The 19,708-nt window shown below is 35.6% G+C and overlaps 1 protein-coding gene across 1 annotated transcript in view; it reads left to right on the top strand.

Annotated features, from left to right (window-relative positions):
- Nucleotides 1–19,708, top strand: part of stag1a (stromal antigen 1a) — a 272,516-nt gene that overhangs the window by 222,751 nt on the left and 30,057 nt on the right. The window contains exons 17-22 of the mRNA XM_039761613.1: nucleotides 3,342–3,434; nucleotides 3,951–4,040; nucleotides 4,291–4,494; nucleotides 9,974–10,044; nucleotides 10,358–10,445; nucleotides 13,510–13,590. Of these exons, the coding sequence (XP_039617547.1) occupies nucleotides 3,342–3,434; nucleotides 3,951–4,040; nucleotides 4,291–4,494; nucleotides 9,974–10,044; nucleotides 10,358–10,445; nucleotides 13,510–13,590 (627 nt within the window). The remainder of the gene's footprint in view (nucleotides 1–3,341; nucleotides 3,435–3,950; nucleotides 4,041–4,290; nucleotides 4,495–9,973; nucleotides 10,045–10,357; nucleotides 10,446–13,509; nucleotides 13,591–19,708) is intronic.

The following is a 19,708-nucleotide window of genomic DNA, read 5'->3' as shown; positions in this document are numbered from 1 at the left end:
AAGGAGAGAGAGAGAGAGACGCGCTGTAAACAGAGACGCGCTGGGCGAGCGAAATAAGGAGAGAGAGAGAGAGACGCGCTGTAAACAGAGAGACACGCTGGGCGAGCAAGCGAGATGAGAGAGAGAGAGAGAGAGAGAGAGACGCGCTGTAAACAGAGAGATGCGCTGGGCGAGCAAGCAAGATGAGAGAGAGAGGTGCTGGTCAAGCGAGCGAGATAAGGAGAGAGAGAGAAGAACCATCAGCTCAGTTGTGATCACATGACGCTCAGCAGACAAAGTGTATCCATACTGCTCGTATTGCAAGACATCGCTCGCTTATCAAGTCAAAATTTATTAAAAATTTTTGCTCGTCTTGCAAAACACTCGTAAACTGAGGTTCCACTGTGTGTGTGTGTGTATGTGTGTGTATATATATATATATATATATATATATATATATATATATATATATATATATATATATACACACACATACCTGCGCTTTGCAGCGGAGAAGTAGTGTGTTAAAGAAGTTATGAAAAAGAAAAGAGAAAATTTTTAAAATAACGTAACATGATTGTCAATATTGTTTTGTGACTGTTATGAGTGTTGCTGTCGTCAAGGATTTGATTATCATTATTTCTTTCAATCAGGTTCTTATTTGGAGGATGTGTTATGTTCAAGTTACATTCCGTATCTGTTAACCGTTGTAAAGATAACAGGTTTCATTCATCGATTCATTTCTTACTGCATCAATAAACAGCTCGTCTTCCTCTTTATCTGAGACATGACACACTGCATGCACGGGTTTTTTTTACACTGTCTTCCTTTAGCTGGACATTGACTTTTTCCGCCGTGTGCTTTGTTTCCGCAGTAGCTGTACTTATGAATATGCATGTATGCATCACACGCTTCATACTTTTTTGCTGCCTTCTCAATTGTGTAATTTGGTTTTTGTTCAGCGCTCTTTGAAACTGTTGCTTTTTGTCTGCGTACTGCGTCAGTTCACGTGAGCCACTTGGTGTACAGTAATCCCTCCTCGATCGCGGGGGTTGTGTTCCAGAACCCCCCGCGATAGATGAAAATCCGCGAAGTAGAAACCATATGTTTGTATGGTTATTTTTATATATTTTAAGCCCTTATAAACTCTCCCACACTGTTAACATTATTAGAGCCCTCTAGACATTAAAAAACACCCTTTAGTCAAAAGTTTAAACTGTGTTCCATGTCAAGACAGAGATCTTCTTTCTCACAATTAAAAGAATGCAAATATATCTTCTCTTCAAAGAAGTGCCCGCATTAGGAGCAGAGAATTTCAGAGTGAGAGAGAGAGAGAGAACGCTCGCAAAGAAAAGTAAACAATCAAAAAATCAATACATGTGCTTTTAACTATTCCGAAATACCGCAATAAAGCAGCATTTTTTAGAGGAGCATCAGTATCTTCTAAGCAAACAGCCCCTCTGCTCACATCTCCTCCGTCAGGCGCAGAGAATGTCAGAGAGGGTGAGATAGAGGCAGAGACAAGCAAACAATCAAGCACCGTGCGGGATGCATATCTTATATCATTGAGGAGTTTTAGTTAATATGTAATACATGCTCTGATTGGGTAGCTTCTAAGCCATCCGCCAATAGCGTCCCTTGTATGAAATCAACTGGGCAAACAAACTGAGGAAGCATGTACCATAAATTAAAAGACCCATTGTTCGCAGAAATCCGCGAACCAGCGAAAAATCTGTGATATATATTTAGATATCCTTACATTTAAAATCCGCGATAGAGTGAATTCGCAAAAGTCGAAGCACGATATAGCGAGGGATTACTGTACATGCATCGAAGGTTCCCAGCTGTGCTTGTGCCATCTCGTGCCATGTCCACAGCTTTATTTAATGTTAGCTAAGACCCGGCACTTAAAAGTTTCTCTCGCATTTTCACTGAGTTTGTGCCAAACACCACCCTAACCATCTCATCTTTGTCTGCATAAGCACAGTCCTTCACCCGTGAATATTTAGCGGCAGTGTTTCTATTGGATTGTCGCTGACGGATGGCCTTATATGGGCAGGCACTCAATTACGTGGGAGGCGTGATGATGCGACACGCAACTCCGCCTCCCACGGCCATCGAGCTGCAGTCTATTACAGTATATGAACGTTAAGACCATTACGTGTAGAATTTCGAAATGAAACCTGCCCAACTTTTGTTAGTAAGCTGTAAGGAATGAGCCTGCCAAAATTCAGCCTTCTACCTACACTTGATGTTGGAGAATTAGTGATGAGTGTGTCAGTCAGTGAGGGCTTTGCCTTTTATTAGTATAGATTTCAGAAAAGCAGTGGAAGGCAGCCATTCACAGAATACACTCTAGCTCCATATGCGCAAAGATCTAAATTACTTGACTTAAAATTTTCTATCGAGTGCATTTATCTCTGTTAAAATTATACAAAAGGTTTCCAGGGCAAGATTCAATCTATGAATATTGCAATCTAGCTCCAGCCTCACTGGACTATATGTTTTGGTCATGCACCAAATTAACATTGTTTTGGACAAAAATCTTTGAATGCCTATCAGATAACATTGGTGTCACAATCACTCCTAACCCATTAACAGCTGTGTTTGATGTTCTCCCAGATGGGATTAAAGTGGAGAAGGACAGAGTTGTCTTTACCTCAATACTAGCATGTAGACTTATCTTGCTTAGCTGGAAGAATTCTGACCCACCACTTCTAAGACAGTGTGTAACTTTTAGTAAAAGTAGTAGTATAAAATAAATCTGTATATTGATACTTCATTTGGGGTTAGGATTGTTTTTCTTAACAGTACTTTATTTTCATATATAGCTTGAAAACCTGTTACTGACGAGTATCTTGGAAAGTTAATCTGAACCATGTTTCAGATGTTCATTATGTTTTAGCTTTTAGATTACAAACCTGTCAGAGCCTGAATATATTTAACCACTTACATTTGTACAACTAAGAGAAGTATGAAATTATCTAAACCTGTTATTTTTTTTATAGACCGCTTTAAAGACCATTGAATTGCACTCTTTATAATTATTCATCTTTGCCAGTGTTTGGCTTATTTAGCTATTTTAAATTTTAATTGAGCTGTTTTTAGTTAGCGACTTAGTATTTTACAGCAATGTAGTTTTGGTGAATACAGTCACACTAAATCTTTATCTGTAGTTTTTAATTTATGGCTGCCACAGATGCTCACAAATGTAATGTTACTTTTAAATCGGGTTACTTCTATATTAAAATAGAGGTATATGTTGAAAAAAATAACTTTTTGAAAGTAATTAAAGTAAAATATGAATAGATTATATGTTATGGTTTGAATATATGTCCTTAGAGTACATTGTTTTTTCACAGGTTCTGACTGCTAAAGAAAGAAAAATGCAAATCGATGACAAAAATAAGATAACTGAACACTTCATCATGGCACTTCCAATGCTTCTCTCTAAGGTAAAAAATGTTTATAGAATAATTTTTACATATTTAAAAAAAATCATATTTTTATTTAGCAAGCTTCAGAAATGCTATACTTTAATCATTTTGATATATGTGTATAATTTTAATTCATGTCCTGTCAATTCTTACTTTACAATTTGTTAATGGCATTTATTTTATTACTTTAAATTTGTTTTTGAGAACTTGTAATTTTATTATACAAATTTTTAAAACATACTTCTTTCTACCTCGTATGTCTGCAAATGCCACAAGCGTTTTTTCATGCTATATCGTGCATGAGCCTAGCAGTTTTTTTTTGTCAGTTTGCAGTGGGTAGTAAAGACAGAGACAGAATTCATCTCTTTGGTAACATTTCCACATATATATTAACTTTTGGCAGATTTAAAGAATATCATGTAAAACAGAGTTACAAATACATTATTCTGTATTGTCATTTGATTACAATGTTCAAAGTATTCATGAAGAAAATAAATTAGTAATAAACACATTTTTCTTTATTCATTTTAATAGTATCAAGCAGATTCTGAGAAGGTGGCAAACCTGTTACAAATTCCACAGTTTTTTGACTTAGAAATATATAGTGCAGGGAGAATGGAAAAGGTAAGTGTTTGCAATATTTTTATTTTAATATACGAGGTTCTACAGGTACATTGACTGAAACTTCCTGTATCAATATAAATGCGGTCTTTTCCAATGTATCATAGTAACACTTCTGACTAGACTCTAGCTAAATTAGTAAAGCCTTTACTAATACATTTTAATCATTGCATTGATCATATTAAAAGTTAATGTTTGGCTAATCTTTTGTTGTTTTAGGTCTTTTGTATTGTTTTTGTTATTTCTTTTGCAGCACCTTGATGCCTTGTTAAAACAAATTAAATTTGTGGTGGAAAAGCACACTGAAACAGAGGTACTTGAAGCTTGTAGCAAAACCTACAGTATTCTGTGCAGCGAAGAGTACACCATCATGAACAGAGTGGATGTGGCCCGCAGTCAGCTTATTGATGAAATGGTGGATCGATTCAATCACTCTGTAGAAGATTTGCTGCAAGAGGTACAGAATATATCTGCAATGATATCTCAGACACCATTATGTTAACAATGAAGTCCATTATTGTTAGTGAGCCGAGTGTCTAATATCTTCCGTTCAGTACTGAACTTAGTAGCATAATACGAATAAACATTTTTCTTTAAAAGATTTCTAATAAAATTATATATTTTAATGTGTTGTTACATTTTGCTTTTTTATTTTTATCTGCATATATTTATTTTAAATGTTGCATATTTAAATTTATGTATTTTGGTAGTCCTTTGTTAAAGTTAGTACATGCTTTTATATCACAAAGACAGCAAAATTCTAATTTTGTCCATAATGCAAATAAAAACAATAAAAAATGTGATACATATATCATCTTCCATAATATACTGTACATTTCACAAAGATAAAGGCTTGGTACAGTAATTAAGACAATGTTCATTGCTCTAAATGCAAGTAAGGGTTTATGGCTTATTTCTTCTTCCTGCCTCATTTGAAATATTGTGTGAATTTTCCTTTTGTTATATTCATTCTCTATTAATTTTATCTTAAGTCATATTATTAATACAATAATAACATTATTAGTAAATGCACTACTTGAAAAAATAAATTGTATATACTGTCTAGTAGGCACTTTCAAACTGTTCATCCCCATCAATGAAAAGAGTATTCACGTATACAATTATTAGAAATCCAAAGTAAATAAGTAAAAACTTCTTTTACAGTGATTATGAATGTTTACCCATTTCTTTAGATTATTTAAAGAAGTGTGCAAAATGAGGAAGGCATTAATGATGGGCACTCACACTGAGAAATGAAAGCATTTTTCGATTACTGTTATAGCTGTTGGTTACAATGACTCCATCTGATTGGAATGAGGTGACTGGCTACTGCAGTGATATTTCAGTTCTGATATTGTAGATTTAGTTTTTATTTTATAAAATTAATTAATTTTTATTTTGTTCTAGTTTTCAGTGGAGTCACAATTTTTATTTTATTTAGTTTTGACCTTTTTATATAATAATTAATACAATTTTAGAACACAGATTTCAATGCAAGTTATGTTTGTCAACAAAATACACTAACAGTTCATAATGCCATTAAACAGAGCTTGACTATCAATGAACAAACAGATTAAGTGGCCTTAAGAATATAGTCAGTCAGCAAGATCAAATGTTTCAACCTAAGAAACCAGTCTAAACAAGGTTTAAACAAGCACGCATTTCGAGAGATTTGTTCATGCTGCATTGACATCCATTGCACAGATAGCCACATATTCGCTTGATGAACGCCTGTAATGCAGGTGCACAGACAAGGTCCTCGGCACCAGCAAAACTGTATGTTGACGATTTCTGCTGCCAGTTCTGAAGCAGTGACGTGCGGTGAGGTTCATGATGCACTGACTCCTTCAGAATCAGATTAAAAAATATATGAACTCATATCTTATTCACTATTCGATTGGCAGCATGCACATTGTCTACTGGTTATGTTTTTCATATCTCATCAGCATTCTTTACACACATATTTGGCTAAGAAAGACTGTTATGTTTATAGCGGCAAGAGAGAGCAGAGACAGCGCGTTTGCTCTGCACCCTCCATATGTTCTAAATTTGTCGTTGCAATTTTACAATTTATACTCATTCAATACAAATGAAAGTATAGAGTGGTGTACAAAAAAATAGATTTAAATTTTGACCTTAATTGAAATATTTTGCTGTTTTTAAAAACTTTTAATTTTGATGCTTAAATCAATTTTAATACAGATTGTTCAACTAAAGGATAACAAGAAAAGCAAACAAATATTTTATTTAAGGTCATAATTTAGTCTTTAAGTGATGTTTTTTTTCTTAGTCTGATCCAATTTTTTATAAAATTGAAAACTGTTTATGGTCTTATCCTTCTTCATGAAAATCTCTGTCACTTTCTTGTAAAAGTCCTCCTTGTTTTTCTTTAGTTTTAAAAGTCTTAATCTTCCATTTTTATGTTGGTAGAAAAAATAAAAATAAACGGTCCACTGCAGTACACTTGACATTCTGATATCGCTAACTTATTGGAGCGTCTGCATAGAAGAACAGCAGCACCTGTTGGGTTCACATCTGCCACCTCCAGTGCGGCACGGTACTGTCTGTCTGCCTTTGTGCCTTTTCACTGCAGTTTTATGTCCGATCAGCAAGACTAGATATGTGACACACAGAGACCGCAATAGACACGCGCCAATTGCATTCATCAACATATGAGGGATAGTGCAGTCTGAGCTGAGGCTAAGCTCGTTGCTATCACACCTCGCGTTTCTCCCCTGTATTTGATCAGGAAACGTGCAAATTCAGTGATTTTGACAGTAAAAATGATTACAATTATTGAAATCATACAGAAAACAAATTTATAGCACAGACCAGTTCTATTTATCTTATGTTATCATTATTAGTGTTTTTTTTTAATAAACTTTTCATGCCTTCCTTAATCGCATGTCCCTGTACTGAAGTGCAGTCATGGTGCCAGAGAAGTGCTGGACTTCCACTAGTACTGATTCAGTTGGTCCTGCACTGGAACACCAAGACTCTTTTCTTTTTCTCACACACTACATTTGCTTTTATCATCATTTGCTCTGTAATTAAAGTATTTCTACATGTTACTTTCTTGCTTTCTACCTGCAAACATCTGTACAAAAGTCATCATTGGCAACCACACATGCTTACTGCTTCAAGCCAACGAACTAAGTGTGCTCAACAAACAAACAACGGTCCTTTATGGAAGTTGTGCCATGTGACTTTAGTAAGCCCAAGGTACAAGATCACCGCGTAGTGAACAGTGCAACTTAACATGAACGCTCAGGGCGACTGAACCGGATTGAACCAAAATGCCATTGCTGTTTTTTTTCTCATTTTTACTCATTTTTCATTCTCATTTTAGTTTGTTCACATATCACTCATTTTTATTTTACTTAATTTTAGTTTCTCTGTTTGCCTTAATTTCAGTTCTTGTAAAATGAAAAACAATATTTTTAGTTCTAGTTCTCATTTTCGTTATGAAAATATCACTGCTGGCTAGTAAGGCAGTGCTTGTTAATGAGTAGTGGTCCATTCTGTAATATTAATGGTGGTTTTTGTATAATTATGGATTTATGATTCCTATATTGGTTCAGTTCTTTAGCTCTTTAGACATAGGACAGTAGTAACTGTAAAGGGCACACTTATGAGCTCTTACTTCTTTTACGTACAAGGAACCTTATTTAATTATTTTGCAAAGGTATAGCCTGCTGCTGCTGCTGGATTGATTAATGTGCTCATTTACATGGTGAGACAGAATATAGAGCATACATGTAGCATGCAATCAAGTGAGAAGAACTAAACACTGCTGTAAGCACATCAATAAGCAAAGAAATGTATTGTGGACTGTAAGGGGCATTTGTATTTTGTTCCTGAACCCAGATGACAACAAAAAGAACCAAACTAATTAAAGAAAACTGTTTTATTACCAAAGCAGGAAAACAGTCAGAACAGTTATCCCACAAATACATAGGAGCTAAAAAATAACAAAACACCTAAGCTTTCTGGTTTTCATCTTTACCCCTCACATGCTTGTTCACCTCTAGCCTCCTTTACTTGTTCAGTCACTGTGCAGTGGCGTCTTCACAACTCAAAGGCCCCCGTATACTGAGTTCCGTTATCTTGGATCAGGAAACACTACCGCGTGAGCCTTCATTAATGTTTCCATGTTACTCGGCCAGCACTCACAGGTCTACAGATACCCCTGAGGAGCTTACCCTAGTAGTACTAGGTTTCCCTGCAGACTTCTCATGCCACATAGTGTGATTGGGGTGGGCCAGACTGTCTGTCCTCCTGCAAATCTAACCCCTAATGTGCTTTAGTGCACTGGGGTACATAAACAAGTTTAACAAATTGTTTTTTTCTCCTGTCTGACTTTTGCAGTATCCTTACCTTGAGAAAAGATTGTCATTCATCTGTGATAAAATTTATTATTTCCAGTTTATTTTTTTTGCCTCAGACATGCCTCTGAAACGCATAAGCCACTTTTACTTAAATTGAAACCTTTGGTGCTAAAAATATACACAAAAGACCAATAAAACCTTTATAAAGAGAGCATTTTAAACAGACACCGTTTAAGTAAACAAGATATCAATCCAAAGGGAAGAAAATACTAATCATAATTAAATTACAGTGCATGAACATTACAGTCTGGATAAACATAAACTGCTCTGCTGTAAGGTGATTTATGCAGTATACAAGCAAGAACAAAAATCCAACAAACTGTACTATTGTGTAAGAATCCAAAGTCCTATTAAATACTGTACAGAAAAATATAAAAAATAATTATAGCCATTGTAAGCAAGTTCTGTCATATATTGAACAAAGGTACAAAAAAGCCAAACCCATAACATTTTTAAACAAATTACTAACTTACTAAGTTCTGTCCAGTATTGCACAAAGATATCAAAAAAACAATAAAACAATTGTGAAATTCTACTGAGGAAACATCAAGCTGTGTGACAGAAACACCGGTTTGTACACAGCATTTGGCTTCAGAATAGTACGGTTACATGTTACAACATTTCTTCCGGTCGCTGAAAGCTCTCTCAGAAGGGCTAATTAAGGCAAGGATGCACAATTATTTTTTTGTAACTTTCCCCTATTTTGGGAAGTTTACTTGGATTTACATCACTGTCTACCCCAGGTATGATCAGGTAGCTCTTCATCTCTTTTTCAATGGACTAGTCTCTCTGAAGTCCTGTTTTTTTAATTGCCAAAAGCCTTTTTTTTTTTTTTTCTTTTTCACCCAACTGTGGCTGGTTCAGTTGTGTACATCAGTTTGAATAAAACAGTTAGATTTTATGGCTCACACAACATCTCTGTTATTGCGTTAACATTGTTGTCATTATTGTACATACTTTATACATGACTCGGGGTGGGATGGAGTTGGGCAAGGTGCGAGTGTTTTAAATAATGTAAGAAAAAAGTGCTTAAGAATCGAGGCTCACCATCTAAGATGGCTTGCAAAATAAAATGCACCCGATAGACATGTGTTTCTTATGGAAATGAAAAAAAAAAATTACATAGTTTGTTCAAAGATTTTTTTCTTTTTTTCCCTGACACCTTTTTGCAAAAAAGGTCCCTGGTACCCATGAGATCCATCATAAAATACTACAGTTGGCAAGAAATTAATTTTTTTTTATTTGTACAATATACTTCACTTTAGAATGCAAACTAATTTCAAATGGCAAATTAATATATACCATGATTGTGAAGAAAATGCTTTGACTTAAAAAAAAATAAATAAAACCAACAGCAAGATTTGTGCAAATCTTGGAAACTATTTTCTCGTAAATAAAACTGTATGTACTAAAATCAGAATCTGTTTCCTAGTAGTAGTATTTGATATAGCATGTTGACAATATCTAGACTTTATATTTTTCTAAGAAAAGCTGCTAACAGTAATTATAGTGTTAATAAACTTAAGTAAATTTTATATATATTTTCAGGGTGAAGAAGCTGATGATGATGACATTTATAATGTTCTCTCCACTTTGAAACGGCTAACAGCTTTTCATAAGTATGTTGAAACAGTTTTTCATTATTTTTTCATCTTTTACTATTTAAACCATTTGTATTTTTTGAAAACTGTACTTTTTGTGTGATCTTTAACAAGTAACTATAATGGATCTGAAGGGAAGAAATGACAAAAAGATGTTTTGGTTCACTTGATTTTGTTGTAAAGATTTGAGTCTTGTCGTTGTCTTTAAAAATTACCTAATGCATACATGTCAATTATATTTTAACCTACTTTCTTCAGTTGTCCATACATTTGTAACATTTTATTAGTTACACGTGAATTATTCTGAACCATGATTATCTTTGCTTTCTAGCGCACATGATCTAACCAGATGGGATTTATTTGGCAACTGTTACAGGCTTTTGAAGAGTGGTATTGAACAAGGATCAATGCCTGAGCAGGTATGTTGTATTAATTGATAATCAATAAATCTTAGTTTTTTTGCATGAAGGACATGAATCAGAATTCTTGCATTGTATTATTTTATTGAACCCTCTGTTGTTGAAGATATCTCAATATATCTTTTCTTATGTTCAAGATGTCTCTTTTAACTCAAACAAGAAATGCTAAAAAATACACATCGTCATTCAACCAATGTTTTAAATCTGACAAAGATTTTAATATTCCATACTATTATTGTACCGAAACCCCATTTAATTATTTCATCTCTGGTCCTGGCTTGGTAGGTGAAATTTAGAACTGCTCCAATCTCTTACTAACTTGCTTCTTTGAAACTGATGCATAAATAATATCTAAACAAGCTAAAGGGCAAATAAAAACAGGACGGTCAGCAAATGAACATCTCTAAATTTATTATTAGTCCTGACAAAAATCCAAATGTTGGTAAATCTAATGCTGAAGATTAGTTATTTATAAATTCTAAACAAGTGCAGTAGAACAAAGCTTTTAATAAGTACTTTGAATAAGGGAGTCATTGTAATTAAATTCAACAGATTCTGGCACCAGCACACAGACTGAAAACTCTTTCAGAGAGAAGTTTTTTTTTTAAGCCTAACTTGTTTTATTTTAAAAACTTAATACAGTATGCTGTTTCTTATGCTGTATAGACCCAGGATGTTGATTTTTTTCTATCAGAATTACAGTTTTTAGCTGCCTCTAGTTCCCACTGACATTTTGTTCTAAAATGAAACCATATTTAATTACATATTTTGGCAATCTACTTTTTAAATCAGTTAAATAAATAATATGATCACACTGTCTTATGCATTCTTTTTATTCAGAGCTTTTCTGAGGATTACCTCAGCATCTAAAACTGTTTTTCTCAAAAGTTATTTATCTGCTGATATATTTCTTTCACGTGAAGATTAACAACTAGAATTTAACTCCAAGCCCTTATCATGTATTTATTTGGATAGTAGGTATCACTGTTGATTTACACTTTGCTAAAATTAGTTGAAGACTACCAACCAATTCTGACTAAATAGTCAAAAAAGAAATTTGTTCTAGTACAGCAGGGATTTTGACTGCTACTGATGAAGGTGTAGAGCAGGGCTATTTAATTACAAATTCAGTTGACCCAGATTTTCAAACCAAGAAATGTAGCTGGTCTAAAAAGTTTCAGCAGTCAGTAAGCAGCAGGTAATAACAAATTTTAAACCAGCATGAATGTATTGAAAACAAGTAATTTTAAATCATTATTTTTATTTTAAATTTGGTCACAACTGACATCAGCTTATCAAAAAGTGCATACAAAACAGTAAAAAAAAGCTATAACTGAACAGAATATGAGGTAGTAGTAATACTTTTTTTCCATTTTTGAAATACAAAAATAAACGTTTTGGTCATATCTGACCTAGGCGTATCTCAAAGTGCATAAAAAAAATAGTGCACAGCAATAACATTGTTTCCCTTTTGAAATAAAATAAATATTTTTGTCATATATGAGCCAGGCAAATAAAGTGAATAAAATCAAATATGGTGCACAATATTAGAAGTAACATTTGTTTTCCTTTTGAAATAAAATAAATGTTTTGGTCATATACATTATGACCCAGGCACATCACAAAGTGCATGTAACAGAATAAAAAAGAACTGTCAATGCTATCAAAGTTATCAGTGCACAAACTCATAACAAGGGGTAACAGTAACTAACACACATGATTATAACGTCTACTGCACACTGAGGGAGCACAGTGTTTATTTTAAATCACCACATGTGTGATTAGCAGTGCCTTTTTTGTTTTTTAAAAAAAAAAAGTGGCGGTATGGCTATATTATATTTGGATCAGGTTTGAAGATGGTCTGTGAAGATATATAGAAGCTGAGTGCTACATGTTTTGTTTATTTGGTGAAAAAGCTTAACGTTTAAAATTTGAAATTGAGAAGTCGTCAAGTATAATAGTAATAATAATAATTCTTTATATTTATATAGCGCCTTACTCACTACTCAAAATGCTTTGCAAATTACCCACAGGGAAGACCCAGTACATCAACCCACCATCTCTTTATTATGCCACCTGCGTAGATGTATTGTTCTGCAAAATATTGTGCTTGATAAGTTGATAGTTTAAAATTACAAAGAATTTCTGAAATCGAAGAATATTAACCGTAGGATAATAATGAGCTCCCCATTCTACAAAAAAACTTATGTAATCCTGCAAAGCAATCAGTGCTTAATCTGATTAAGTTTTAAAGAAAATTCCAAACTTTTCATGTTTTCATCAAATACAGTCGTTTTAATTTGTTCTTTGCTTTGAGTGTCAGTGACTATCGTCCACGTAACAGTCATGAATCCACAGGAAGCGTGTGAGTGGAGGGCCAACCAGTCGTATGAAAAGAAGAGCAGAGACAGTGCTTGTCAGTAGCGAGGCTGTCATTGGAGTAGCAATTAGATTAATTTACACAAACCCATGTTCGGACTCAACCTGATGAAATGGGTATATGACTAAGACTCGGCACACGATTGATTATAGAATCATTTAATATTTAGATGAGTCCACGACTAACTGTCATGGCCGAGGTACTGTCACCAAAAAAAAAAAAAAATCACTGTGTCACAGACAACTACCACCACCACTTCCAGACACACAGTGTGCTGCATTGGGGGTTGAGTATTGCTAGACTATGCGGAATGTTACATTCATAGTCTGTACTACTTGAGGAATTTTTGAAGGCTCGGGAAATGTGTTTTTCTCGCTTTTTCTCTGCTTTTCTGATGGAACCACGAGCTAGGCCGGTGGGCCACTTGAGGGTTGCTTCTGGGATGCATGTGCTCTGTGGGCTGTCATTTGAATAGGCTAGTAGTACAGGTAGTTATTCTTAAGCAAAGAAATACAATTACAGGTCAGTAAATTTATTTTTATTGCTTTGTCTTTGAAATTTTATTGGTATAATCTGTACACTTTTGTGAGCTGTTTATGTATTAAATTTAGTAATCAAATGCATGATGAACTGAAAGTTAATAAAGCTACATATGTAAATATATAATTTACATTTCTTTTTTAGATTGCAGTGCAGGCTCTGCAGTGTTCTCATTATTCTATTCTTTGGCATTTAGTCAAAATTACAGAAAGTTCTCCGTCTAAGGTTTGTATATAATTATTTCCGTTTTATAGCACTTTTCATCCTTGTTCACCAATTTTTTTTTATATACTCCTGCCAAGCAATAATCCTTTAAGCATTAATTTTCTTTCTAATTTTCTTCATATAATTATTAAATTGTATATAATTGTGGGGGCTAATGGTTATTTCACCAAAAACAAATTTTGGAGTTTATCAAGAAGGTAAACTTAGCAACTATTACAGTTTGTTGTTTTTTTGATAATTAAATATTCTGCCATATATTAAAATTTTGGCGAAAACTTGTTTTTAAATGTATTATATAGCTCAGTTAAAGTATTGATTTTTGACAGTTCCTTTTGAAAAGTAAGCAAATGCATCATGAGTAAGATTGCAGTCATAATTGTTTTACTGTCTTTTTGTTGTCTGTATATATATATATATATATATATATATATATATATATATATATATATATATATAATATGTATATATATATATATGTGTATATATATATATATATATATATATATATATATATATGTATATATATATATATATGTGTATATATATATATATATGTGTGTATATATGTATGTGTGTGTATATATATATATATATATATATATATATATATGTGAAAGAAATGTTACGCTACATTACTTATCAAATAAAAGGTCTTTATTACAGTACATCGATGGGTTCAAATCTTCTCTTTTATACAATTTAACCTGATGCTGTCAGATTTCTTACAAAGTAAAACCCTATGAAATGTTCCCTTCGTAAAAGAACAAAAATCGTAATGAAGGAATCAAATGCTATGTTTTTTTTTTAATAAAATGTTTATTCAGGGAAACGTCTATTACATTATCAGCTATGACAGTATATTTACAGTGAGATGTTCCTCCTCCTCTGATCACAGAGGGATATTCGCATGCTTCTTCCATGGATTAGTTTGACGTTTGTTTACAAGCACTTCCAGATCTCTGCAGATGCGCATTCGGGTGCTGGACGGCTGAATTATATCATCAACAAAACCTAAAGAATATGAAAGTAGACAACATTACAATGCATTTCGAAATTAGGCAGGAGACATAATTTTGTTGAATGGAATTTCACAATACAAAAATACTGCCAACACAAGATGTGGCCTTATATCGTATATCGTATCGTACAGTGGTGTGAAAAACTATTTGCACCCTTCCTGATTTCTTATTCTTTTGCATGTTTGTCACACAAAATGATTCTGATCATCAAACACATTTAACCATTAGTCAAATATAACACAAGTAAACACAAAATGCAGTTTTTAAATGATGGTTTTATTATTTAGGAGGAAAAAAATCCAAACCTACATGGCCCTGTGTGAAAAAGTAATTGCCCCCTGAACCTAATAACTGGTTGGGCCACCCTTAGCAGCAATAACTGCAATCAAGCGTTTACAATAACTTGCAATGAGTCTTTTACAGCCCTCTGGAGGAATTTTGGGCCACTCATCTTTGCAGAATTGTTGTAATTCAGCTTTATTTGAGGGTTTTCTAGCATGAACCGCCTTTTTAAGGTCATGCCATAGCATCTCAATTGGATTCAGGTCAGGACTTTGACTAGGCCACTCCAAAGTCTTCATTTTGTTTTTCTTCAGCCATTCAGAGGTGGATTTGCTGGTGTGTTTTGGGTCATTGCCCTGTTGCAGCACCCAAGATCGCTTCAGCTTGAGTTGACGAACAGATGGCGGACATTCTCCTTCAGGATTTTTGGTAGACAGTAGAATTCATGGTTCCATCTATCACAGCAAGCCTTCCAGGTCCTGAAGCAGCAAAACAACCCCAGACCATCACACTACCACCACCATATTTTACTGTTGGTATGATGTTCTTTTCTGAAATGCTGTGTTCCTTTTACTCCAGATGTAACGGACATTTGCCTTCCAAAAGTTCAACTTTTGTCTCATCAGTCCACAAGGTATTTTCCCAAAAGTCTTGGCAATCATTGAGATGTTTCTTAGCAAAATTGAGACGAGCCCTAATGTTCTTTTTGCTTAACGGTGGTTTGTGTCTTGGAAATCTGCCATGCAGGCCGTTTTTGCCCAGTCTCTTTCTTATGGTGGAGTCATGAACACTGACCTTAATTGAGGCAAGTGAGGCCTGCAGTTCTTTAGACGTTGTTCTGGGGTCTTTTGTGACCTCTCGGATGAGTCGTCTCTGCGCTCTTGGGGTAATTTTGGTCGGCCGGCTACTCCTGGGAAGGTTCACCACTGTTCCATGTTTTTGCCATTTGTGGATAATGGCTCTGACTGTGGTTCGCTGGAGTCCCAAAGCTTTAGAAATGGCTTTATAACCTTTACCAGACTGATAGATCTCAATTACTTCTGTTCTCATTTGTTCCTGAATTTCTTTGGATCTTGGCATGATGTCTAGCTTTTGAGGTGCTTTTGGTCTACTTCTCTGTGTCAGGCAGCTCCTATTTAAGTGATTTCTTGATTGAAACAGGTGTGGCAGTAATCAGGCCTGGGGTGGCTACGGAAATTGAACTCAGGTGTGATACACCACAGTTAGGTTATTTTTTAACAAAGGGGCAATTACTTTTTCACACAGGGCCATGTAGGTTTGGATTTTTTTTCTCCCTAAATAATAAAAACCATCATTTGAAAACTGCATTTTGTGTTTACTTGTGTTATATTTGACTATTGGTTAAATGTGTTTGATGATCAGAAACATTTTGTGTGACAAACATGCAAAAGAATAAGAAATCAGGAAGGGGGCAAATAGATTTTCACACCACTGTATGTATGTATATATCTATGATAGATAGATAGATATAAACTCAGCAAAAAAAGAAACGTCCTCTGACTTTCAACTGTTTTTACTTTCAGTAAACTTAATGTGTAAATATTTGTATGAACACTAAAAGAGTCAACACCATAAGACATAAACTAAAAATGTTTCACAATGTGTCCCTGAATGAAGGGAGGCTCAAAATCAAAAGTACCAGTCAGTATCTCTGCTTGAAGTACTGCAGTGCATCTCCTCCTCATGGACTGGACCAGATTTGTCAGTTCTTGCTGTGAGATGTTACCCCACTCTTCCACCAAGGCACCTGCAAGTTCCTGGACATTTCTGGGGGGAATGGCCCTAGCCCTCACCCTGCGATCCAACAGGTCCCAGACGTGCTCAATGGGATTGAGATCCAGGCTCTTCGCTGGCCATGGCAGAACACTGACATTGCTGTCATGCAGAAAATCACGCACAGAACGAGCAGTATGGCTGGTGGCATTGTCCTGCTGGAGGATCATGTCCGGATGAGCATGCATAAAGGGTACCACATGAGGGAGGAGGATGTCTTCCCTGTACCGCAAGGCATTGAGATTGCCTGCAATGACAACAAGCTCAGTCCGATGGTGATGTGATATACCGCCCCAGACCATGACGGACCCCCCCACCTCCAAATCGATCCCGCTCCAGGGTACAGGCCTCGGTGTAACGCTCATTCCTTCGACGATAAACACAAATCCGTCCATCACCCCTGGTGAGACAAAACCGTGACTGATAAGTGAAGAGCACTTTTTGCCACTGCTGTCTGGTCCAGCGAAGGTGGGTTTGTGCCCATAGGCGGCGTTGTTGCTGGTGATGTCTGGTAAGGACCTGCCTCTCTCAGCCTATTGCGGACAGTCTGAGCACTGATGGAGGGATTGTGTGTTCCTGGTGTGACTCGGGCAGTTGTTGTGGCCATCCTGTACCTGTCACGCAGGTATGATATTCGGATGTACCGATCCTGTGCAGGTGTTGTTACACGTGGGCTTCCACTGCAAGGATGATCAGCTGTCCTTCCTGTCTCCCTGTAGCGCTGTCTTAGTTGTCTCACAGTGCGGACATGGCAATTTATTGCCCTAGCCACATCAGCAATCCTCATGCCTCCCTGCAGCATGCCTAATGCACGTTCACGCAGATGAGCAAGGGACCCTGAGCATCTTTCTTTGGGTGTTTTTCACAGTCGGTAGACAAGTCTCTTTAGTGTCCTGCGTTTTTAGAACTGTGACCTTAAATGCCTACTTTCTGTAAGCTGTTAAGGTCTTAACGACCATTCCACAGGTGCATGTTAATTAATTGATTATGGTTAATTGAACTTGCATGGACAACATTGTTTAAACCCTTTACAATGAAGATCTGTAAAGTTATTTGGATTTTTAAAACATTATTGTTGAAATACACAGTCCTGAAAAAGGAACGTTTCTTTTTGCGAGTTTACATATATTTTCACCAAAATATTGTTAAATAAACCACTTTCCTGGAAAATGTTCTCATGAATGAAAATTGAAAGCACTCAAACACAACTGAGCATTTGAGTTGAAAACCCGCCTCCCCTCTCATTCATTGGTCACAAGTCCAGCCTAGTAACAGTTTATTATCTGACTAACATTGTACTACACAGTATATGATATTAATATTGCAATTTGCAGTGAATGTTGAGGACAATTAAAGATTAAAAAATTAAAGAGTAGTGAGTGAAACTTTCTTTAGGTCCTTTATGTTCTCAGGCGACGCCCCCCACAAATGAAAGTGGTGATCATTGCAGTGATTGTTACCTTAAGCTTAGACAGTTCGTTTCGGCCTTCTTTGTGCTTTGCAGGTGGAGTAGCAAGCCCAGTTGCAGTCAGTGTTGCTGGCTTGCGGGGGTTATTTGACATCTCGGAAGGTAAGGCCATTTTTGGCTTCAATTAACCTTCTGGAATTGATGGGAACTCCTGGCCCAACTTTCGTTCTTGGCTGGAGACGATGCAGCCACATCAGGTCCCGGGAGATCTGTGCTTTCGCGTATCGTTCCAGGTCAATCTCTGGCAGGCCGTACTTTGAGCTTGAACTTGAGGCCTGTTTAGACTTGAATGAAGTTTAGCTGTCTTTTCCGTTTCTTTCTGAGCCTTTTTTTTGCCACTCATGCTTATATATGCTTGCATGTACTTAAACTGAAGCCACTCAGGTTGAGTAAATACAGGGTATCTCGGGATAATACAAAAAAAAAACAAGGGAAAATACAATGGGTAGGCGAGTGAAACTTTATGTGGAAGATAACATGCCTTTTACTTGTGCCTATCCGAGATGCTTCAACAAACAGAAGGTCAATTCACCCAAACAGTTTCACAGACTGGTTTTAAAAAATCCTGAGGTACTCCACCTAAGAATATAAATATAAATGTATAAATTTTTGTGCTAAAAGTTTGTTCACTTTACTGTAGTACATGAGAGAAATTTCTCGAAGAATATTTTTTTAATGGATTTTTTTCTTATTTGCCTTTGGTCTTTATAGACGCCAATTTTATCAGAAACTTTATTTATATTCTGCATGAAAACATGATATTAAAAATTTTCTTAGTCATCACAAATTACACTGAGCGTTAGTAACATATAAAAAGCATTATTTCTGGGTGGAGGATTCTACTGAAACTTCTTGCCGCCACTCAAAAAACAAAGTATTGCATGATTTTCCGCAAGTATTACATTATTAGCCAAAACATAAAGCCTGGTGAGGTTGGTATCATGTACGTGCTCCTGATGTCCTGTGATGGCTATTGAGGGACTGATTAAGGATGTGCATATGTGCAATCAAGTGACAAGAATTGAACAGAAGTCACAGGGTATACATTTAATCCTGCATGTGCCGAGGTGTAAATTTAATCCGATCAATTTAGGGGCCTAAGATTAAATATGAAAATGAAGAATGGAATTGTATAATTTGTTTTTGGGGACATCCTTTCTATATTACACGGATTAGATGTAATCACTACTCTTCAAGACTTTTGGAAAGTTGAAACACCTACAGTACGTGTAAATTCTACACTGTCACTTTGAAGTTTGGTACTTCAGCATTAAGTAAAGTGCTGCAACAGCTAAAAAGACCAGTAACCTTCCTGTAATGAAACCACCTCCCAGGTTCAATTGCTTCATGCTATTTAATTTTAGAAGAATGTCTCTAGAACTCTGACTCATAACTGAAAAATTGTCCTTCATTATTACAAACGGCAGCCTAATGGCTCATTTATACTTCACGATCAGAATGCGTACGCATCATGGCTGCCACACATTCCCAGTTTTCATTTGACATGTCCTCAGAAATTAAGGTGACGCGTGCACGAGTTGCAGTACCAGCAAAA

Source organism: Polypterus senegalus, chromosome 1 (genome assembly GCF_016835505.1).
Source record: "Polypterus senegalus isolate Bchr_013 chromosome 1, ASM1683550v1, whole genome shotgun sequence".
Lineage (NCBI taxonomy): Eukaryota > Metazoa > Chordata > Cladistia > Polypteriformes > Polypteridae > Polypterus > Polypterus senegalus.
The sequence above is the reverse complement of the archived record's forward strand: the minus strand, read 5'-3'. Positions and strand labels throughout refer to the sequence as shown.